Here is a 24,711-nt window from a genome sequence, read left to right as displayed (position 1 = left end):
ACAGCGCCCAGCCTTTTTTATGTTGTTTTTTTTTTGGACACAGAGTCACTGTTTTGTTGGAAACATGTGCCTCCAGGTCCTTCACTGTATTTTTTTTACTCATTTTACAGCTCATTTAACAAGTCCCTCTCCTGTGTAATGTACTGTAGAAGAAGCTGATCTGTAGCTTTGTTCCTGTCCCGCTCATATGCCAACAAATGGTATATTGGTCAGAGCTCAGGGTTCTTATCCCCGCTGTCCTAAACGCTTCAGCATGCGGCGGTCATCACCATTACGGCTAGAAGAAAATGAGAACAGGAGTAAAGGATGTGGTGAATCAGGTGTGCATGCACATGTTAATATTTTTTTCTTGCACATTGGGGTGTGTGTGTTTTGTGTGTGTGAACTACAGATGCAAGCCGGGATTTTTCAATTTGCAACAAGAAAACCTAGCAGGCTGCCAGCCGTGTTTCTGTTTTGGCCACTCGCGGGCCTGTTCCTCATCTGATCGCTACGCTGCTGTCAGCATCACTTCAGACTTTATCGAAGGTATTGTATGAGACCTCCAGCTTCTAATTACTGCTTTATATTAATGGCTCTATTGTTTTTCGGGCTTTCAATCCATCGCTTATGTTCATTTAGAGAAGTTGAAATGGTGTGTTTCATCATCATCATCATCATCATCATCATCATTATCATCAGCCAACACATTCTCACACCCAAAGCGTCAAAATATGACGCGTGTGACCAAGCCTCAATATATGACGATTCGGGATGCCCCAGCGCGTCAGGAGAGGACGATCAGGGACACGCAGGGATCTCATTATATCACATGAGCTTGCAGAGTTATGTCTCGTTTGAATCTCCTTTTCTGGTCAGATCAGGATGGTTGGATGGGGGAGTTCTCTGGAGGTCTAGAGTACCCTCTGCTGTGGAAGGAAGGTGAAGTCTACCTGCTGCCGCTCAGCGAGGAGGACACTGGATACTACAAAGGTCCAGGTGAGTCGCAGAGCAGAATTATTGAAATTCCAACTTAATGGTTAATCTTTAACTTAATTAAATTGATACTTTGTGCTCAGTCAATGGGGTCATTTGAAGAGTAATAAAACACGTGTAATAAAACTTTGAATTTACATGGATCTTGTAAGAAATCATTGGAAGTTCAGTTACTCAAACTATTAAACTACTTTTGGCGCTTTTGTGTACTGAAACCACTAAATACATATATATACATTTATATATATGCATATTTATACATATATATATATATATATATATATATATATATATATACACATGTATATATACGTATATATGGGTAACGGTCAAACCATTCTGCCTAATACAGTTGAGACAGTTTTAATATATAAATAACATCGATGCGATATGGAACAAAGGAGGTGTCCTTGAATTAACAATTAAAAGACAAAATAACAGTAAATAAAAACGATCCGGCAAGTAGTCCTGTTTAACTGAACAAAGTGCAGTTTGACTTTTTAAGGAATGGGCAAAGGGTCTCTTTTATGGAAGTCAAAATATGGTCACCCTAAATCATGACAAAGTGCACAGTGAACACAAATGTATACTTGTGAGGTTCAATGACAGCAAGATTTAAATATATATATATATATATATATATATATATATATATATATATATATATATATATATATATATATATATATGTATATATATATATGGGTAACGGTGGCACAGGAGTTAAATGCTCACCCCATAATCGCAAGGTTGCAGGTTTGATGCCCGCTCAGTTTGTTGCTGTCACTGTATCCTTGGGCAAGACACTTAACCCCCCCTTGCCTGCTGGTGGTGGTCGGAGGGACCAGTGGCGCCTGTGCTCGGCAGCCTCTGTCAGTGCGCCCCAGGGCAGCTGTGGCTACATCGTAGCTCATCCCCACCAGTGTGTGAATGCGTGTGTGAATGGGTTAATGACTGTGTTGTAAAGTGACTTGGGAAGTTCCAGGACTCTCGAAGGCGCTATATCAAATACAGGCCATGTACCAAAAAGAGGATTGCTTCCTGAAGGAATTCAGCAAAAAACTTGACAAGAATAATACAATAACCTGTTAGAAGTGTCATTTGCATAAATTATTGGTAAAAGGAAAATTATTGGTAGAAGGCGCAATATCAAATACAGGCCTTTTACCATATATATATTTATGTGTGTGTGTGTGTGTGTGTGTGTGTGTGTGTGTGTGTAATATATATTCAATTTAGGTTTCTCTTTTGTTCATTCACAGCTTTTTATTGATTGTTGAAAATAAATGATTAACACTTCTATTTTTGTTTACAGTTTCTCCACACCTGCCTAAAACATTTGCTCAGTACTGTAATTTGTTTGGTTGCATTTTGACAATTGCTTTAAACAGCATTTTCAAAGGTGAGGTGGTAAAATCATTTCTCTAGCTAACTGTAACTCATATCAGTGTTAACATGCTCATGAAGTCTTTCTGTTCCTGTTGTTCCTTAAATCACCCATGATTTTTTGCATCAGCTCATCCGATGGTCATTCGGATACCATTTCCTCCAATCCTTTATCAGAGCTATTAGAAGATAAGAGTTAAAGCTGGCCCAGCCGCTAGACTTGGAGCTCATTTCTCTCAGACTCCCCAGCAGCTAACGCCTGATGGAATTGGACATCTTGGCAACACTAAAGAACCAACAAAGTGAAAATTGGCTCCATTCCTTCTTGTTTCCGCTAAGCTGGTTTTAGGCATCAACTCACAGCCTCTTCAGCCACCAAGCAGTCCGCAGCCAGAAGCAGAACCGGAGCAATCCCATTAACCCCGTATTCTGGGGAGTTTAATGCCCAGAATGCATGATCACGGGTAACAACTCCATCTGAGGGACTCCTTTTTAGAAAGATGAAGGGCGCTCAGCTGAGGGAGGATGTGACAAAGCATGGTGGTCCGGGATGATTTGTCAAATATCATTAAAAGTGCATTATCAAGTCCTTAACACGCAAGTTTTACATTGTGTGTGTAACCCAAGAAGGAATAATTATACATCATAGGATACAGTAGAAATACATTTGCATAGAAAAGTACAGTTGTTGATGTTTTTTTTTTTATAAAGTTGTCTTTTTCTCTTAGGCTTCAGTCACAGATTAGCATCCCGACTGGCTCAGACCAGCTTTGTGGTCGTCTGCTTATCTGCTTTGTGCACCACTGTTTATGTTGTTTTCCCATTTAATAAATACACACATCTGTTACCACACCGTCCCCTTTAATGGTCTAATTTTCCCCTCGCCTTTTTCCGTCACTGTGCGTGCGTAGAGTCACTTTAAAGATTAGAGCTGAGTGGCAGCAGCTTAGGAAGCAGCTCTGGTTCTCTCTCACACTCTCCCACTGTCCTTGTTGTATTTTTAATAACTTTATTTCCATTTTGTGCTAAATCCCTTTACTTCCTTCCTCACCAAAGCAACAGATAATTCTGAGTGACAACGCCCCGTCGAGCATCATGTGAAACGCAATTCTCTCATTGCCATGAATGTATTGCGCTGTAGTTAGCCTTGGGCATGAGCTGTCTAGCGACGGACGCACGGTTCAGTCATCTGTGATTTTATTAAATTAATAGAAAGACTGAGGAGGGTTTGGAATATGCACCCGACTCAGCCTTTTGCAGAAGGCCACAGACGACACTTGATGACTTCACAGGTGTTTTCTCAAACGTTCTTGACAGGGATGGCTTCGGCCAGAATTGCGAGTGTTTCAGACAGTATGAAAGAAATTGGAAGACAGAATTGCACTCGAGTTTCCTAAATTCTCCATGACAGCCAGGCCAATATGGCACTTACAGCAGCCGGGATGTCAAAATTGCTCCTTCTTTTTTCACCGCATGAAGACGTGTATTTATTTTTTTGTAAACATCTTGAATTGTCCTCTTCTATTTTCCCTTCATTTCAAATCTGCCAAGTAATGAATGAATGTAGGTAGGTATGTGCATGCGTGTGTGTGTGTGTGTATGTGTGCTCGCAGACACTCTGAAGCTCTGCCACTTTTCTTGTCTTATTCTGGACATTTGCTCGGCAGTTGACACAGACAGAGTCCAGGTCCCTGTGGAGACTTAAGACTGGAGCGCCGCTGCCAGAAACTGTCACAGACAAACACAAAATACCTCCCTAAACAGCTGCTTTGACCTGCTTCCAAAAATGTGGCCGCTGTTTGATTCTGCAGGAGAGTGAGGGGTTGGCTGTCTTGGCTGGGCCGGTGTTTCATACAGAAGGGGACATGGTTGTAACACAAATCTTCACAGCCATCTGTTGCAAAGCTCGACAATGTTGATCTTTTTTTTTTTTATCTGTAGAACAAACAAATGTGCTGAGCCTGAAGCAGCAGGAAGGCTCAAAGAGAACAGGAAAGAACATGAAGGAAGAGGCCAAGGAAGATTGAATTTCAATGATTTATCCCTCAAGTAAAGTTTCTAAGGAATAAGTGCAGATGTTTGAGTGTTACCTGCCACTAAGCATGTAACTTGGTCTCCGGGCTAGCTAAATGTAATACATGAAGGAAGTGTCAGAGGGAGGAAGAGACCGTGGGGAGAATGGGTCAAAGGCAGGACAGAGAAATCAGAGAACATTTATCTAATAATTTTGCTATTTAAAGTGGTCCAAGTTGTTAAAACCACTTTTAGCTTGTTGGTGAGGATCTAACGTACCAAAACGTCTGCGTTGTCTCCAACCTGCTTTAGTATTGTTGTAATGGCAATGGAGAAGCAGATCTTTCTGGGAAAAGTTGGTATAGCACATCATAAGCAAGACACTCCACCTTAAATGTGCATGTCTCAAACCAATTCAACATGAACGTTGATGGTAGCAATGCTAACCATAGAGCCATGCAAGTCTGAGCTACAGCAAATGTCCTTGTTGGATGAGAAGAGAAGGATGATTGAGCAGCACTCATGTTCCAGGAGGTACTGGTAATGTCCAGACTTTGACTGAATGCCACAGCTTTCGATCCATGTCCCCGTCCATAGATCTACCAGCCCCACTCCACCGCCCGCCTAGCACTCAACTCACCGAACACCCATTACGTTTCTCGTTTGTCTGCACGCCTACAACAAGAATCTTAAGTAAAGTCATCTGAACGTCAGAAACCTAACTAGATAAACAAAGTTACCAATAAAATGCATCGAGTACCATGAAAGAGAAAAGGAATGAACTTAACAAGCACTCAAGTTTCATTTCAAACTGGGAAAGATTAAAATAAAATACAATCAAAACTGTGATGAGTTTAAAGCATTCAAATTGCAGTGAGGGGTCCATTAATGCACATTAACTCACAAATCACCGACGCTTCCTTTCCTGGTCAGGGAGGAATTTCTGATAGTGTGATCTGTTGTGAAACGTAGACTCCGATCTGCATTGTAGTAACGGAACAGTTTCCTGTTTCTCGGCCCAACTTAATTTATCATTTCAGTCCGGTTGTTTTCCAAAAAAAAAAAAAAAAGAAAATCGCGAAAGTAATACCACTATACAACAGTAATGACAAACACAGTTTTACCAATTATAGGCCTATTTCTCTACTGCCTCAATTCTCCAAAATTTTAGAAACAATTTTTAATTCAAGATTAGAAAAATACCTTGAAAAACATCAAATAATAAATGAGGGTCAGTATGGTTTCAGAACGCAAAGAACCACTTCAATGGCGATAATTGAGGCAGTAGAAGAAATTACTAATGCACTGGATAAAAATAAATATGCAGTTGGTATTTTTGTTGATCTCAAAAAGGCCTTCGACACAATCAATCACTCAATGTCATTGGATAAATTGGAAAAATATGATATTCGAGGGAAAGCTGGTAACTGGTTAAAAAGTTACCTAACAGGTCGGGAACAATATGTTAGCATAGGGCATTACCATTCAGAGAAACATGGTATTACATGTGGTGTTCCCCAAGGGTCAGTGTTGGGACCAAAACTTTTCAATGTATACATAAATGATATTTTTGATGTTTCTCAAGTACTTAAGCTCATACTGTTCGCAGATGACACTAATACATTTTTCAGTAGCGATGATTATACTGATCTTGTAATCACCGTAAACAGGGAGCTAAAATTAATTAAAAAAAAATGGGTGGATATAAATAAATTATCATTAAATATAAATAAAACTAAAGCAATGTTTTTTGGTAATTTTAAATATAATATAGAACCAATTGATAATGTGAGTGAAAACAAATTTTTGGGAGTCGTAATTGATAACAAAATTTCATGGAAACCCCAGGCCAGACACGTAAAAACCAAAATTTCCAGAAGCCTTGCAGTTTTTTTTTTTTTTGCCATTTCAGGCACAACAAAATACATTTATAAAACATAAAGTGCACAATAACAAGAAACAGAAATTACCTGAAAAGGAGTGGGACGAAGAAAACTTATTAAATCCCACCCCTATACTGACTCATCAACTAAAAAAAACAATAAGTTTCCCGCAGCTACGCTCATCATAGCAAACCAAACAACCCATCAACAGCTCCGGGCACATGCAAACATCTCGACAGCAGCTCGCAAACAACAAATAGAACCTTCATAACTGAATACAGAATATATTAATTATAAATTGCGTTACCACAGGTAAACAGGCAATAATAATTACATAGTAACAAACACACATACATTATATATATATATATATATATATATATATATATATATATATATATATATATATATACATACATACATATGTATCTACACACACATGTACATATATGTACATGCATACGCACACACTTTTTTTTTTTGTATCCATACCAGCAGTGGTAAGAGAACAGACATTACAGAGCACACTAAAACCATCATTGAGTATACGGTGACCAGACCAACTATTTGTAGAGGAATTTAAATCTATGAATGTTAAATAAAAATAAATCTAATATAATATAAATATAATTTTACTTACGGAAAAAAATGAAGTGGAGACTCCTTGGACGCTCTATTAGTGCAATTAATGCCACAGCAAGTCGTTTTGTCCAACAATTGCACAAAAAATATCCAAAAAAGAATACACAAACACAGAGACTCAAAATCCCGGAACAGTTTCCAACCCAGACCGAGGCTCTACTGAGGCCTTTCCACGGAGCTAGCTCTGTGGTCACGTGGGTCTGATGCTCATTAATTATGCAGAATTTTAGGCTTTTAATACACTTAAACAGAAGAGTGAGCAAAAAAGTCACCAAGGTCCACGGACCCCCCTTTGGTACCGGAGCCAATGTAACAGCATACGGTATGACAGACTAGTCTTGGGATTGCCTCCAGGTAAGTGACAGGTGTTTGACAGCATCAGCGGGACCCTGAAGGGTCTGTGAATTCAGCTTTTACTCTGAAGGAGCGTTGCAAGTGGCCGGCTCGCAACTCTAGAACGTTGAACTGAGTTAAGGGTGATGTGGGAATTAGTTTTATAATTCAGATGTTTTGATTTATGGTCGAATCAGAATGTGACAACAAATAAAAACGCCGCACAGACCACGCCACGCGTCAGAAAAGAAAGCTCTGGTTGGAGAGACAAAGGAATGTGTCATGTGATTTTAACATTACGTGTGATCAGTCTAGTGTGTACTTTAAAGTTATATTACTTATTAAAACTATCATAGGATTATAATATCAAGTAATGAATATTCTCATTTCACAGATTGATTTAACATTGAGCTTTACATGATTATTTGGACTAACAAAGTTATTTGATTATTATTAAATAGAGTTCTGATCTTCTCTTGAGCGGCAGGGGGAGGCAAATAGCTAGTTAAGACAGTTTAGATGCAGAGGCATCAAAGACCTTGAGCCATATCTCAAGGCGTTTAGTCCTTCATGAGGAGAGATGACCTTCAGGTGGAAAACAGTTCCTTCATGACGTTACACATGGGTCTGTGGTAAAGATTGCTGCACCCGAAAGGAACAGGAAGACGATTCGGTCGTGGTAAAAGTGTAAATAACATTTTTAAACAACACTTAAATGCAGATTAAGCACAGCATTTGTAGTCTGTAAGGTGTATGGATCGTTTGGTTTAGTTTTCTTGTTTTTCTTTTTGTAGTTTGTGATTTCTATCCTCAAACTAATGCAGGACGTGCTGATGTTTACTCTGGTTTTAGTCAGACTAAATAAATAAATATATTATTTATTCTGAAAAATGCTCCATTGACAGCTCTCGATCATGGGGCAGATTCCACCGTTGCCTGTCAAACGATTTTCGCATGCTACTGGACAATGAACAACATGACATACTCACCGCAAAGGATATCAGTAAACAAGGGAGTCCACAGTTGAAGTCAAAAATACATCCTTTTTTCAAAATAAAGGACTTAAATACATATTTCTGCTCCTGATTCTAATAAAGCCCAAGTCCAAATAGTCCACAATTGATGCAAAAGCCGTTTACGCGCTGTCGCCAGCTTGTTCCACTCTGTTGCATCTTCCCGCGCATCCTGCCCTGATTAGCTAGAGAGCTCTAGAGAGCTGTGATTGGCCAGCCAGAACGCTGATAGGGGCTGCAGAGGTTCCAGAAAAGCAAACTTCTTTTTATTCTTGTGCGTTTTATTGATGATCAGCAAACTGAAAAAGCTAACTGCACAAAAAATAACCAGTAGCAGGTATAAGAGCACCTCCTAGGACACCCACCCGCTCCACTAAACTGTTAAGTGCAGTATATGGCCAGCAGAGGTGAGCAGCGTGGTGTAAAATATGAAACTGGTCAAGTTTCTAACCCAGTAATCACTGACTCAATGCTAAAGCTCTAGTTTAAAGCTTCAAAACTAGTTAGTGTTACTTTAAGCCTGACACCTGATCATTTGTTTAACAATGGTTTATTTTACTGCTTCTTGTCTAAAATGTGAACTTCATGATCCTCAAAAGAGCACCGCTTGTACTTGGATGTAGTTGAACAGTAGAATAATGATGTGATAAGTTGGTTCTCCTGTTGTTGGGTTTGAGTTTCAGCTGAATTTAACTTTATATTTTTATTTCTTTATCATATGCTATTGAGTAATTGCTCAGTTTGGGTGTCTGTTGGTCAGAGGCCCTTTCTTGATGTGTGTATTGATTCATCTTGGCCCAGTATGGTAAACATTTAAGGGTGAAGGTGGGCAACTTTTCAGTAGATCTCAATGAGATTTTATTCAAGTTGTTTATTAATAGGGGCAGATTTTTTCCTGTCTCTTTGCTTCCTGTTAATAATTAATCAGCAATCCACATGTAGCCACATAAAACTTGGTGTGTAAATGCCGTAGTACCACATTAAGTGGTTCTAATAGGATATGGGGGAAAACCTGTACACTCACATGCAATTTTTGTTGAGCAAGAGTTGCCCAACTTTTCCATTTCCTCCAATTTGTCGTGCAAATTAAAGCAATCAACGTAAATTTATGCCAATGCAAAGATTACAGCTCCCACTTTCAGAAGAATAATTATGCGTTTGCTTGATTATTTCAGTGATTTATTACTATGTGTGTGTTTTTTTAGACGGGACTGTTGTTTTATTGTCTTTTAGCTTTTGTGGGTAATTATGCTTTAGTAGTTTTGTCCTAAGAGCTACACAATAAAATGCAATAAATGAAACCCCATCAGAATAATGGCCAACGGGGTAGATCTGAAACATGGCGTCTCAGAAACATATGGGAGCACTAAAGTGTGAGTTTTAGCTAAATCACACATTGGTATTACTGGGCTCATTACCCACGGTTGTGCGAGGGATGTGCTGTATATATTTCCAATTAATCATTTCAAAAGTAATAAAACCATTGACGTTTATTTTGTGAACATTCATTTCGCACATTATTCATTATTATGGAGCAGAACTCCCCCAAATGTTGGTAATTGCCTCATGTCTGTTCCTCAAAATCTGCGGCTCTACTGGGGCTGTTCTCTAATGCAACAATAATCATCTGCTGGCAAATGCTACTCTTCTGAGTGCCGCCTAAGTAGCGTTTGTCGGAGCGACTCACCGTCGGGACTGCATTTTTAAAATGGGACTTTTGAGTGTTTGGGTGCAGAGATGCTTTCTGTATTTCCAGTTTTTCTGTATTATCAACATAAAGTTTACGCCAAAAATATTAAAAACTTTTAATTTTCTGTGGATAAATCACACATGATTAATTAAAAGGGACATATTATGCACATCTCATGTTTGTATCATTTTGTGCTGTCATGTGGGTCTCTAATGCCTCTCTAAACAAGAATGAAAATCATCTATCGATGTTCTGTAAAATGTAGAATAAGTGGACTACTTTTCATGAAACCAGAACATAAAAAAGGCAGAAGTGTTCAGATCATAGTAAGTCTTTTACTGTATGCTTCATATTTGCACACACCGGAATGGAGCAAACACCTAGAAGTGTGTATTGATCTGTTATTTCATTTCCTCTCAGGTTCCCCCCAACGGCTTGTTTATCCATTTGATTGTGAGAAGGTCTACTGGAGAAATTTCTGTCTGATTTTAGAAGCATTTAATTACTTTCTTTTGTCCAGAGTTTTTATTTATTTACTGTTAAACCATTTTTCATCTGATATCAATATAGTAGAAATCTGTGGGCTTTTATTCTGTTTGTCGTCAGTGCCGATGGTTTGTAGTTGGACTGCGGATGACTGTGATTTGAACGCCCTTGCTTCTGATTGGCTGTAATGATCTTTTTTTTTTAATCCTGAAGTCTTGTTGAGATGAATGATGGCTCACTGGATTGAACACCAAGTACTATCGATTAAGCATGTAACTGAAGCCTTTGCCATTTTATCACTGTCTGGTTCTCATTTCCTACGAGCCCTGATGCTAAAGCTGACTGATGAAAACGAATAACTGAATCCTGCACTTTCATTCATCTGCAAGTCCACTCTAAAACGGTCAGCATTGCTTGCATGAAGCAAAGAAGTAAAATAAAAAAGATTATAAGGTATTCCTTTAACTAGCTGTTTACACACACCGGCTTGTAAGTGCGGCGAAGAACCTCGATTTGGAGTATCAGAAAGTCAATTTATATGCAGGTGAAATAACAACATTCATCAGCGTGGCTGCCGACGAGAGTGGGCTGTGTAAGGGCACGGCGCGAATAATAAAAGCCAGCTCCTGCTTGAGTAGATATTGGATGATCAGACAGCTGAATTGCTCTGAATGATGCCAGAGACCCCTCGCAAGCAATATCACCCACTCAATTCCACAGCCCTCTTAAGCCCCATAGGAGCTCAGGATGTACTTCACACACGATTACGCACAAAAACAAGATGGCAACCAAGCGTGCAACCTATCATTTTTCCTCTCTCTTAAACACATCTGAAAAGAGCAACATTGTTTTTTTTTTGTTTGTTTGTTTGTTTTGTTTGGTGTTGTTTTTTTTGGGGGGTTGAAGGCTTGAAGAAAATTTTGAGTGTTATTCACTTTAGAGCGCGTTGTTGGTATGCAGAAGTAAGTGAACAGAATTTGAATTATTCTCAGAAAGATAAACATCAGACTGGACGGACTTTGCCTTTTTTTTTTTTAGAGAAGTCTTTCGACACACAACGTATCTGTAAATAGAATAAACCTCCGACAGGCATAAAGGTCCTGTGTTATCATTAAAGAAATGCTAAAAGATCAAAAATTGTTTTCTTCATTTTTGGAAACTGATAGTAACTTTAAAAATTCTGCAAGAATTTGTGTTTTACCTTGAATCCAACAGTCAGATGTGATTTTTTTTTTATTCCTTTTAGAAATGAGTCTTCATTCTTTAGCTGTGGAGAAAACGCTGTCAGTTTTACACTACGATATTGTTTTATAGTTTTATGGTCATTTATAGCAGAAATTAGCAGTAGAGTATGGTTGTTGTAGCAATTTCATAATTGTGCAACAAGTACATTGTAATGTGAAATAAATGGTTTTGAATGAATGAAGTTAAAAAGATAAACAAAGACTAAATATAAAATATAAATATGATAGGGATGCATACAGAGTCTATGTGGAAAAGGGCATTTAAGTCATAACAGGTGGAAGTCTTGTTGCACAAAACTGTCAGTCAGCCAAAAACATGCGGTAGAGGTGGGTTGTAAGATGAGCCTCGGCTGCAGTAACAGAGATTAGGTGGTGTTTAAGAATTTAACAGGAATTGGGTTAAAATTGAGGGGCGCCCAGGAGATGATCCAACCCGTACACCTCACACATCAGGTAAAGGTGTCAGTAGAGGAGTTACATCATGTTTTCTATGGCTGGAAAGACATAGCTATGCTGCTTTTTATTTTGTTTCATCTTAGTTCTCACAATCAGGAGAAAGGACCAGATTTCTGTTCTACTCCTCCACTGATTTTGTAACCATCCAATAACTAACTGCAACAAAACTAATTAGAAAAATAAATAACTGAACATGCAGGATGAGTACTATGTTATTCACGAAAAGTCGATAATCTGAGGTGTATTTTTATTTTTTAGTCAGGAAATGTGACATTTATCTACTTTGAGGAGGTAGAGACCAAATACTGTACTGCAGCCAGCCACTAGAGGGGGCCTGTTCTGTTCAGGCTTAAACTTCATGATTATGTCTATTTTTTCTTATGACAGAGTTCCTTCGTGGTCCTGAATGACAGATGTGCATTTGTGTCACTGTAACTGATGTAAGACTGTAAATGAAGTTGTGTTTACATTATTCAGATTTCCATGTTTAGAGGGTGAAAATATCACTTGTTTTCTTAATTCAGAAAAATAAGCTTTGTTTCTGTGATGACGTACCAAAAGACAAAAGGTTAAGGCCTGATTAAATTAATTTAACTTCAATTCAGTTTATTTATCGCCAAATCACAACAAGAGTCGTCTCAAGGCACTTCATAAATTAAACATTGCAATACAGTTCAGTTCATTAAGACAAACAGTAAAAAGTTTTCTGTGTAAGGAACCCGACAGATTGCATCAAATCACTGACTTGTGTCAGTGTCTTTACAGCAATCCTGAATATGCGTAAGACTCTGTGACTCTATGTTTTAGCTTCCCTACATTGGCTGCTTGTTAAATTCCGAATAGATTTTAAGATCCTCCTTCTCACATATAAAACTCTTAATAATTGAAGCTTCATTATACATCAGTGACCTGATTGTTCTTGGGATGGGAGGCAGATCTTTTAGCTATCAGGCTCCTCTCTTGTGGAAGCACCTCCCAGATTTAGTCCAAGAGGCAGACACCTTGTCTACTTTTAAGACTAGGCTTAAAACATTTTATTTGATAGGGCCTATTGTGAAATTCTGATGTTAGCCCAGATTTGGACAAGTGGGGGAGTAGAGGAAGGTGGAGAATACAGTCAAAAGCACATTAAATCTGCTTTTTTCCCCCACGTGGTGGGACCCATATCGGATTTTTTTATGACAATCTGAATGCACAGATCCGATTCTTTTAAATGCGATCGGTGTCACTTGAATATGTGGTACTAAATCCAACACACATCTGATGTTCTTGAAAGTGACTGCAGTCTGAGCGGTCATGTCACATTAAATCTGTCTCTTACGTCACTGAGTCAGCGGAGGTGAGTGTTGTGTGCGGATGCTCCTGAGGAGAAGCGCTGACAGAAGGGGTTCAGGAGTCTGTCAGGACATCCTGTTTTAAGTTTAGGAATTAAAAATACAAGAAATAACGTTAACGGGAGGCAGAGGTCCTACTGAAGCGAAGTTTCTCACCTGTCTCCACCTCTGTGAAGGGAGGAGGGGCGGGGGGTCTCCCTGAGAGGGGGATTCTCCGTGAATGAATTAATACCGGAGCATTTTCGGTGAACAATAATTCAGGGAGACGCCGAGGACAATGAGCAAAATGGTTTACAGTTTTTAAAACAGTTTCCAGGCCAAAGCGGAAGAATTAACAGGTGTGAAAATATTCACTGATAGTTTAACTACAGGATCAGGATTACATCACAAGTCCGCCGCTCCCGGTTTCGGCTCTACTGAGTGGGACTTCTTCTCTCCTGCGCATGCATGTCGCTTTGGGGCTGCAGAGCGTTCACACTGGAGAGAGTTTGGTGTTGCATTTCAGTCACTGTGTGGACAGCCACACAAAAAAATCTGATTTACTCAAAAAATCGGAATTGAGCATCAAGGCCTGCAGTGTGAACGTAGCCTAAAAGGCTAGGTTATCCTGAGTTATCTCTGTAGTTATGCTGCTATAGGCTTAGACTGCTGGAGGACATACTGACCACTTTCCACACTCAACTACTTTCTTCTACAATTTGCTCTTTAACTGCATTATTTCCTGCTATGTCAGCTGTTTATTTTTTCTCTAAGTGTTTTTCTCCCCAGAAGAAGCTACAATCTTGTTCTGCTGAGCTGTGGTGGCCTCATGGAGGGGGCCATTGTCTAGCACACTGTTGCTAACCACTTAAACATTCTCCCTCCCTGATAATAACATTGTACTCTCTTTAACATTGAAAGTGCTACTACTAGTTAAAAATTCACTAAGATAATAAAGTGTATCTTTCACTAAATAGAATATTTACTAAGAAATCACAATGTTGCCACAGAACACTACTTGGCATATATGTTGTACTTATTTAGGAAACTTTTTACTGACTGAACTGTATTGGAATGTTTACTTTGTAGTGATGGGAATTCTGGCTCTTTTTAGAGAGCCGGTTCTTTTGGTGCAGCTCACCAAAAGAACCGGCTCTTTCGGCTCCCAAGTGGCTCCGCAGGTTTTCTGCTGCATAAAGTATATTTATCACCAAAAATAATGCTAAACTGTATGTAAGATGATTTATTAATGTAAAAAGCTATATATCAAGTATTTATCTTTTATATGGATTTATTAACTGAACACTTTAAGAAATCTCCACTTTCTGACTGCTGTCACTCATTTTCTCATTTGCCGAACTCTCCTCTCTCTCGCTCGCCTTTTTCCTCCTCCTCATTCCCTCTCATCTCCCTCCACCCGCATGTGCTCTGCTGTGTGTCTGAGTCTGATCCTCCCTCTTCCCCGCCCCTACTGCTCTTCGTGTGGACAGTCTGGACACGCAGTTACACATGTTGACCAATCGCCTGTGGCTTTCAGCAATGCAGGGGGGGTTTGACGGCTCCCAATGACGAGCCGGCTCCCGTCGTTCACTTCATAGATTCGGCTCTTAGAGCCGGGTCGTTCGCGACCGACACATCACTATTACTTTGAGACGACTCTTGTCATGACTTGACGCTATAGAAATAAACTGAATTGAATTGAACTGGACCTTCAATGTAAATACATAAAGGCACCATCAAATGAGTCCTTCGACAAACACAAACATTTAAAGGCTTTTTATAAATGGTTTAGCATTAAAACATGATTGAATTCAACGTTTGAACTGAAAGGAGCAAACTCATTTGGTTTTAAAGCTCTGCTCATCTCACAACTGTCCAATCTGTGCCTCTCTACTAGAGAAATTCCTGGGTCATCAGGTCAATAGCTACGGCCAGCTCCTCTCCATCACCTTCACCTCTGAGGCCCCTGAGCTACTCCCGGACCACGTCACCCTGATTCTCCAAGGTTCAGGAATCACCCTGTTGGCTGAACTTTCCTCCGAGCCAGGACTCAGTCACGACCCTGGCCTTACCCCGCGGCGCTCCTTCATCGTCAGGTACCAGAATGTAGATAGGAAGCTGCCGGCATGGGGGCATGTGTACTTAATGTATTAAATCCCAAATGAAGTGGATTTACTGTTGAAAACTGAGAAATCTTTGCTTGGATGATGTTGATATGTGCAGCATCCTATTAGGAGTCCACGGAGTACCGATAACGGCACCCATGTAATGATTAGCGCTCACACATGTTTTCTGTCACGATCCCCGCAGAACGCCAGGATATAAATAATGAGCCAAGTCCCTCATGTGCTTGCTGTCATATATACCTGGCAGGTGCATTGTTGCAGGAAATCTCTGTTTATGCATGCTACATGTTAAACAAATCTCTGTGGGACGTGGAGTGTGTGCACCCTGTGGAGAAGGGATCAACATGTTCAGAAATATATGGAGCCAAATAAACTGTCAGGTTCAGCTGACAAGTCATTTGTTGATGGGGATAAAGAGAACAAGGTGCCACAAAGAGTCAAAGTGGTTCCTCTGCTGAATAATGGTCTTAATCCACAGATGAAGGGAGTGGACGCAGCTTGGGAGCTGTAAACCTTGAGGTACCAGGAAGACAATAAAAGATAAATGATTGCATCGAACAGAGCGGTAGAAAGGATGCAGGGTGTGTCTATAGCCAGGAGGTACTTTAGAAGTCTGGTCTCCAACACAGGAGTGGTGTGAAAATGGTAAAAGTAGCAAACCTGTAAAACAAGCTAGATTAAAACTTTTTTTTCATGGCTCTCAACAATTTTCTTACATAGTGTAGCTTCAACTATTCTGTGGAGATTAAAAAAACAATTAATGAAGTGGTTCTCTCCAGTTTGTCTAGAAACCTCAGCCAACAGCACGACTTGAACTGAAAGCAACTGTTAGACCATCCGGCTCTGTCTCAGCGAACTACCGCACATCCTTACCTCCCAGGGTCCGCCGCTCATGAACAGGATCATGATGTGACTAATAATGTCTTCATAGAATAAAAAAGCAGACAAAAAAGCAGTAGGTATAAAGGCGTCATCAGATAAAAACCAAATCGGCGAATAAAGCAGTCAGATGAGGACGCATCAGGTGTCTGGAGGAAAGGCATCTCAACTCCAAACCTAGCTTCCAGCATCTGGACCAGCTTTAATCAGATCTACTTAACAAAAGTCATGATCACGTTAAGATTGTTCAAACCTGCACTCGATTATTCTACACTAAAGATCTAAAGTTGATTTAATGTTCAAGAAAGGACCAGAAAAGGGTGGCTTGCCAACTCCGGGTCGGGAGAGAGGTCCTACCTCAAGTGGAGGAGTTTAAGTATCTCGGGGTCTTGTTCACGAGTGAGGGTGGGAGGGATCAGGAGATCGACAGGCGGATTGGTTCGGTGTCTGCAGTAATGCGGACGCTGAGCCGATCTGTCGTGGTGAAGAAGGAGCTGAGCCAGAAAGCCAGGCTCTCGATTTACCGGTCGATCTACGTCCCAATCCTCACCTATGGTCATGAGCTTTGGGTAATGACCGAAAGAACGAGATCGCGGATACAAGCGGCCGAAATGAGTTTCCTCTGTAGGGTGGCCGGGCTCAGCCTTAGAGATAGGGTGAAGAGCTCGGACATTCGGGAGGGACTCGGAGGAGAACCACTGCTCCTCCGGATCGAAAGGAGCCAGTTGAGGTGGTATGGGCATCTGGTCAGGATGCCTCCTGGACGCCTCCCTGGGGAGGTGTTTCGGGCATGTCCTGCTGGCAGGAGGCCCCCGGGTCCACCCAGGACATGTTGGAGAGGTTACATCTCCAATTTAGTCCGGGAACGCCTTGGAGTCCTGCCGGAGGAGCTGGTGGAGAAGGCCGGGGAGAGGACGGTCTGGAGCTCCCTAGTTGGGATGCTGCCCCCGCGACCCGGACCCGGACCCGGATAAGCGGAGGAAGACGACGGTTCAAGAAAGGAGCATTAGTTATTTGTTACTATGGGTCAGATAAACCTAAAGATCTCTGACCGTTATCAGCTCTCACACATCTTCAACAAAGATTTATTTATTGTAAGTAAAGTTTAAGTATTCTAATTATACACATTTAATGTGGTTCTGACATATTATTTATTATATAGTCCTATATTTAAGAAAGATACACTTTTTATTTAGATTGCTGCTGCTTTTGATATTTTAATTGTGCTCATAAAACCCAGATGTTATTTTAATAAATAAATACCCTTTCAATCAAAAACTATGGTAAAAATTTTAAACCCGTAATGTGCATCGAGTGTGAAATCAGCTCTGTTTGCGCTGAACTAGATGCAACAGGGAAGGATTACAGAGTTTTACTGAAACACTGAGACGTGGATCGCTGCAGCTCACGTGTCAGAATTTAACTCGGGGGTTTTTAAAACTTATTGGCAAAGTTACATTTGAATTAAACATTTTGTCTGTATTTTTATGAGTGTCTGTGTTAAAGCATCTCTGACCCACTGCAGCACTTTGCTTTTAACTGATGCACTTTTTAAATTTCTGAGTGGTTTTGCTCACTCACTCACTCACTTACTGCATAATGCATTATGCAACCTCCAGAAGGATGATGGATATTTACAGCCTTCACTTTTAAATAACAAACTGTATTCATGGTTTGGGAAACGTATTAAATCTATATTATTAAGCTTATTTTCCAGAACAATATCACGTTTTAATTCAACTTTGAGCCGCTTTGCAGGAACAATATTAAGCAATAAACAAGTACATTTGCAGTAAAGATAGAGCTGATTATAACAACAGGCACTTGGAAAAGTCCCTTAATTCAGTTTTTAATGTCATTTGTAATCCAATACCTTGTCGTCAGAGACAGAAGCACAGTCATTGTTCTGTCTGATGTTGCATGATAAATGCATCATCACATACATATAAAGAGTTGAACGCGACAAGGAAAGTAAAATGAAAAAAATAAATACATTGGCTAATTTTTCCATTCCTTATTTTCCCTCTTCTTATTCGGGGTCGGGTTGCAGGGGCCTAAACAAAAATGCCCAGACTTCTCATTTAGGTAGCCTTGGATTTTCCTGCACGCATCCCAACATTTTTTCAGCCCTCTTCCCAAAAGCCCCATTCCCACCTGTACCGGGTCGGCCCGGGCCAGGTAGCCCCAGTCGGCCCCAGCCTGGCCCGGTTGATTCCACACATCCTTGCCTTAAGCCCATGTGGGCTGATTCTACCCACCAATCAGAGGCTTGCTCTAATGGAAGGTGTGAATGGGCTGATTCTACCCACCAATCAGAGGCTTGCTCTAATGGAAGGTGTGAATTTGCTGTCAGCAGTGGGCGTGTTGGCCCTGGTCGGCCTGAAGCAGTACCCCTCGGGAAGAGGGCCGAGAATGAGCCTTGGTTGGCCCGGGAAAATTCCAGGCCACCCAGATATGTAAACAACCTACGCTACCCGGCCCGGGCCGACCCGGTACAGATGGGAATGGCCCAAAAGTGGTCTGCCTGGTGCCGAACTGGTCCAACACGCCCACTGCTGACTGATCGGCCGGCTCTAAATCACACGTTCCATTAGGGTAGGGTGACCGCACGTCCTCTTTTCCCCGGACATGTCCATTTTTCACTCTCCGTCCGGGGCGTCCGGGCGAGTTTCTTGTATTGATGAAAATGTCTGGTTTTTCATCCAGGAGCAGGGATCGAGTTATGGGGGAGCTACAGTAGAAATCCCACAAATCCAGGGAGAGCCGGAAAAAACGTTTCTACCTGTAATACATAATTTATGGGCTCTCAGTGTACCGGGGGTTCTTTTGAGCAGAGAGCACAGAGAGCGGCAGAGCGATGATCGTTGGTCCATTCTCAAAGTGGCACAACCAAAAAACTATAATTAACACACGATCGTTCATGTCCACACTTTCTTTACTTTCTGTCTTATTTGTGCCTGAAGCGCTCTGCTACTGCGGAGCTCATCACCTGTGCTGTGGTGATTTCACCTCACTGACGCAGCATCGAAACACGCACTCCGCTTTGCGGTCAGGAGATCCCTTTGATCTGCTCAGAAGTAACTGATGAGGTGAAAAAGTAAGAATCCAGGCAACAGTTTTTCTGGAGAGTTCAGAGGAGATGCAGGAAGATGAGAGACAGACAGGACAGGAAATAGTTCAATAAAAACAAGAAAACAAAATAAAGTGTTGAAAAGTGAAATGTAGGTAGATTTATCTCCACTACACGTTTTTACCTGTATAAAGCAATAAGTTACACACATGTAATATTTATACATCTGATACATTTCGGATCACCTTCAAACTCAGTCACACACCCAGGGCCGTTTCAAGGCATTTTGGGGGCCAAGGCAAACAGTCTCTCGCTGCTGTGAGGAGCACACACACACACACACACACACACACACACACACACACACACACACACACACACTGCAAGGCAGGATGCAAAATCTGCTCAGGCCGCTTTTGCTCAATAATGGAGACACCACAGACTTTTCCGTGCTCTTTTGCCCCGCCCATGTGCTCGGAGATGTGCTCATGATATCACAGACTGCCCATGTGCTCAATCACATGCGCATTCCTAGTGCACAGTGAAACGAACGCAGCCAGGTTGGGGCAGGCGGAGTGCAGTGGAGCTGATGCTAGTGGCGTTTGTCCCTCCATCATCGCCTGGGTTTTTCCTTAGGTTTGACATGTCTGGAAAACCTCACCTCGGAGGCGCCCAGGAGAAATCCTGACCAGATGCCCGAGCCACCTCCACTGGCTCCTCTCGATGTGGAGGAGCAGTAGATCTACTCTGCGCCCCTCCTGGATGACCGAGCTTCTCACCTTTTCTCTAAGGGACATCCTAGTAGCAGACAGGAAAGTTAAGCGTCCACCCCATAATCTGAAGGTTGTAGCTTTGAACCCTGCACAGTTTGTCTCTGCCATTGTGTCCTCGGGTAAGACACGTAACCCACATTCCTGCTGGTGTTGGTCTGAGGGACCGGCTGCATCTCAGCACTGCAGCCTCACTTCTGACGGTGACAGCTGTGGCTATATTGTAGCTAATCATCACAAGGGTGTGAATGTGTGTGCGTGCAACACATTATTACACCCAAAGCGTCAAAAAATGACAAAGGGTGGCCAGGCGTTTGTGTCGGAGCGTCGCTTTCTGACGCCCGCGGTAAAACAGACATTTCACCAACATTTAATGTCTAACCTCTAGCGATTTTAACGTCTAACCCAAGCCCCCACAATGCGGCTCAAAAATTGAGGCCAACCCGGAAGTACCAAAAATTGCAGTTCCACCCTCATCCACTGGGGGCTGGTGTCAGAAGCGAGCAAATCCTCATTGACTCCCATGTTAAAAATACCAATTTCACAGCAGAAATAAACATGTTTACAGCCTGGTACCAAAACATGTTTTTTGTTTAAATTATCTAGTTTACACTCATGACAACTCTGAGGGGGGTGAATTTTTTTCTCACTCTTCTGTTTAAGTGTATTAAAAGCCTAAAATTCTGCATAATTAATGAGCATCAGACCCACGTGACCACAGAGCTAGCTCCATGGAAAGGCCTCAGTAGATCCTCGGTCTGGCTTGGAAACTGTTCCGGGATTTTAAGTCTCTGTGATTGTGTATTCTTTCTTGGATATTATTTGTCCAATTGTTGGACAAAATGACTTGCTGTGGCATTAATTGCACTAATAGAGCGTCCAAGGAGTCTCCACTTCATTTTTTTCGGTAAGTAAAATTATATTTAGGTATTTTAGATCACTGCCGAGCTGAGCTTAGATTTTAACATGTACTGTTTAACCATGACATTTAAATGTAATAGGGTAACCCCCAGTGCATTTAACATAATGCTGCACTTTAGAAAATGGGTTGAAATATAAATAACATGTTGGTGGAGCTGGGTTCCGACTATCGGCTTGTGGAGCTCTCGGGAGACCGATGTTTTCCACCCGTTTCTCCCCTCCCCGCAGCTCGGCGCATCTCTGTCTGATCGCGGTTTCTGTCTGCTGCGCGGGCTGCCGGCTTTCAGCAGCTTTCGGGAGACCTCTGTGTTCCACCCGGTTTTACCCAGCGGTCAGCCCAGCGTATCTCTGACTCAGAAGCTCTGGTGTTGTGCACAGTTAACTCCGGTTGTAGCTAGGTTGCTACCTCCGTTAGCTTAGATCCCACCTCCGCGTTAGCTTTGGGTTAGCTTCAGGTTAGCTTGTAGCTAGTTCGACCGGGTGTCGTCAGTTGATCCCAGCCTTACAGCCCCACCCTCAGCTCCACCTCTCTTCCCTTTTGTGGAATTGTCTGGGCTTGACAGAACCTGTGACACGGTCAAAATGGTGGTGGTGGCCACCTCCCATTTTTCTTCAAAAATGTGTTATTGGAGTCTCTGGAAACCCATTGTCCAATATTTATATGTCAATGGTATAACCTCTAGTGATTTAACCTTCCCCTCACCCCCATCCTAACCTTAACCCAGTTTCTCGTTCTAAATTTCTCATTAACCGCGTTTGAGAGGAACGATACAACAAGAAACAATTTTTTTCATGCACAAGTAGGTTAAGGTTAGGATAGGGGTGAGTTAAATTGCAAGAGGTTAAAGGTCACAGTTCGCTAAAATCTCCGTTTTACCGTGGGAGTCGGAAAGCAACGCACCGGCACAGCGCGTCACCTCCTGACGTCGGGAAAAAAAATGCTTGGTCACCCTTCATCATTTTTCGATGCTTTGGGTGTGATAATGTGTTGGTGTGTGCATGGGTTAATGACTGTTTGTGTTGTAAGCTGTCTTGGGGGGTACTATGACTCTTGAAAAGTGCTACATCAAATACAGGCCAGGCCCTTTATCTTGTGGAAAAAACTAATTTTCTGTTGCTTGTATGCGTGATCTCATTCTTTCGATGACTACCCAGAGCTCATGACTAAAGGTGAGGCCCTACAACTTCCAGACCCCTAAGAAACTCTGGGCGAGTCTCATCCACGCCTGGAGCCTTACCACAGAGAACTTTTTAACCACCTTCATGACCTCATTACCAGGGATTGGAGAGCCTCACTCCACTTTTTCCCCTGGAAGACATCCCTGTGAGACTGAGGAGGTCTTCTCAGTACTCCGTCCACCGATCCACAATGTCCAGAGTTGAGGTCAGCCGCACACCGTCCCCGATATAAATACTGTTGGTAGTGTACCGCTTTCTTCTCCAGGGACGCCAGAAGGTGGACCAGAATCTTCTCAAAGTCAAATAGAAGATTTTCTCTATGGCCTCCCTGAGCTCCTCCCATAGTCAGGTTTTTGCTTCCATGACCACCTGAGCCACATTCTGCTTAGACTGCAGTTACCCATCAGTTGCCTTTGGAGTCCCTCAAGCTAAAAAAAACCTGATAGGACTTCTTCTACAACTTGACAGCATCCCTAACCGCTGATGTCCATCTTCGGGATCAGGGGTTGCTGCCACAACAGGCGCCAACAACCCTGCTGCCACACCTCCACTCAGCCATCTTGACAATAGAGGCATGGAATATGGCCCACTAGGACTAAATGTCCCCCGCCTTTCCTTGCCTAATTTATGACAACACAAATGATATAAACGTTTTTGCTTTCGTGTCTTATACTTGAATCAAATCAATAAAAAGTAAAAAAAATAATAATAATAATAACTATAACAACCATAGATATATCCTTTTATGCAGATGGAATGTAAGTATTGTTTTTAAGTACACTATTTTCTGCTCCATGCAGGGTATAGATACCACCTGCTCCACATGCAAACAAAAATAATACAAATACAATATAATGCTTTATGGGAGCAAAAATAATCACTTACTGGAGATAAACTGACTGCAAGTCTGGAACATGATTGAGAACAAAAAGAAAAGCCCATGATGATCTACAACAGCACTTCATACAGAGTTCAAGATAATGAGTTAATAGATTCATTTATTTTGACAACAGTCACTAGATCACTAGAAAACGATTTTAGAATAACTAAGCAAAAGAAATACGTCATCAGAAATTAGGACAACCGATTCGGGCTGAAAATGTCACAGAACATTTACTATCGACAAAAGCATTATTGTTATAGATCATCACTAATTGTATTGGAAGTGAAACTAAATGAACCTGAATGCAGCACAAAAACGGCTTGGTTTTTGCACCATATTTCTCTAATTGTTTGTAGAAAGCAAAACTGATTTATTTTTGATAACATCACAGTTTAACAAGATGGAACTGTTGTGTTTATTTGGAAGCACCACCAGTATAAATGTCCTCTGTAAAAAATTCAACTGCATCTTGGTAAATTTGTTGAAATCGTGCTGATGAAGTCTTGCTCATTACATTTTTATGTTTAAATTCTGTTGTTAACCTTGAAGATGACATTCTCCATATTAACTGTTACAGATTTCATTTTTACTGGTGTTTTTATTAATAATAAACAATTCAAATATATAATTTTACACTATAAAGATTATATATATATATATATATATATAAGTATATATATACAGTATATTTGAGATTGCATGTCATCCATACGATCATCGTGAAAAACAGAAAAGTTAGCTGGTGATCAAGAGAAAATCATTGAAAATGTAGTAATAATAAACATGGCCATTCATGCATTCTATATGCTCATAAGCTAGCACCACCAATAATCAATAAAAAAAAGTGCTTTTTATAATACACACCATAAAAAGCACACTTTTTTCTGTTTTTGATTATTATTTTTTTGGGTGGGGTTTGTCATAACTCTTGTATAGCCATGCTGGTGGAGTCCTGTGACTTATGAGGGACAATAGGCCAGTCTCAAATTTGCCATTTTCTGCTAAAATACTGGAGTGTGTTGTGTTTCTACATCTTCAGTCTTTTCTTGCCCAAAATGACATGCTGGAACCATTTCAGTCTGGTTTTCGGGCTGGACACACCACTGAAACTGCCCTCTTAAAAAATTTAAATGATATATTTTTAGAAACTGATGCAGGTGAGGCTGTGGTTCTGCTGCTACTGGACTTAACAGCAGCATTTGATACTGTTGACCATCAAATTCTGTTGAATCGACTGGAACACTGGGTGGGGCTCACTGGTTCTGCGCTAGAGTGGATGAGGTCCTACCTCATGGATAGGACTTTGTTTCCCTTGGCTCTTATTCTTCAGGAGATGCTAAGCATAGGTGGGGGGTTCCCCGGGGCTCTGTTTTGGGCCCCCTGCTGTTCTCCCTCTATATGCTACCACTGGGACTGTTGTTTAGAAAGCATAACATTCATTTCCATCTC

At 41.2% G+C, this 24,711-nt stretch overlaps 1 protein-coding gene across 2 annotated transcripts in view; it reads left to right on the top strand.

Annotated features, from left to right (window-relative positions):
* Nucleotides 1-24,711, top strand: part of lamc3 (laminin, gamma 3) — a 267,136-nt gene that overhangs the window by 153,195 nt on the left and 89,230 nt on the right. Inside the window, exons 8-10 of one of the 2 annotated variants that reach the window (XM_015943222.3) lie at nt 392-528; nt 859-978; nt 15,332-15,530. The exons of the other annotated variant lie outside the window; for it this stretch is intronic. Coding sequence (XP_015798708.3) covers nt 392-528; nt 859-978; nt 15,332-15,530 — 456 coding nt within the window. The remainder of the gene's footprint in view (nt 1-391; nt 529-858; nt 979-15,331; nt 15,531-24,711) is intronic. 2 annotated transcript variants of the gene reach the window in all.

The sequence above is a fragment of the Nothobranchius furzeri genome, chromosome 6, assembly GCF_043380555.1.
Source record: "Nothobranchius furzeri strain GRZ-AD chromosome 6, NfurGRZ-RIMD1, whole genome shotgun sequence".
Taxonomy (NCBI): Eukaryota; Metazoa; Chordata; class Actinopteri; order Cyprinodontiformes; family Nothobranchiidae; genus Nothobranchius; species Nothobranchius furzeri.
This window is presented reverse-complemented; position numbering and strand designations above follow the sequence as displayed.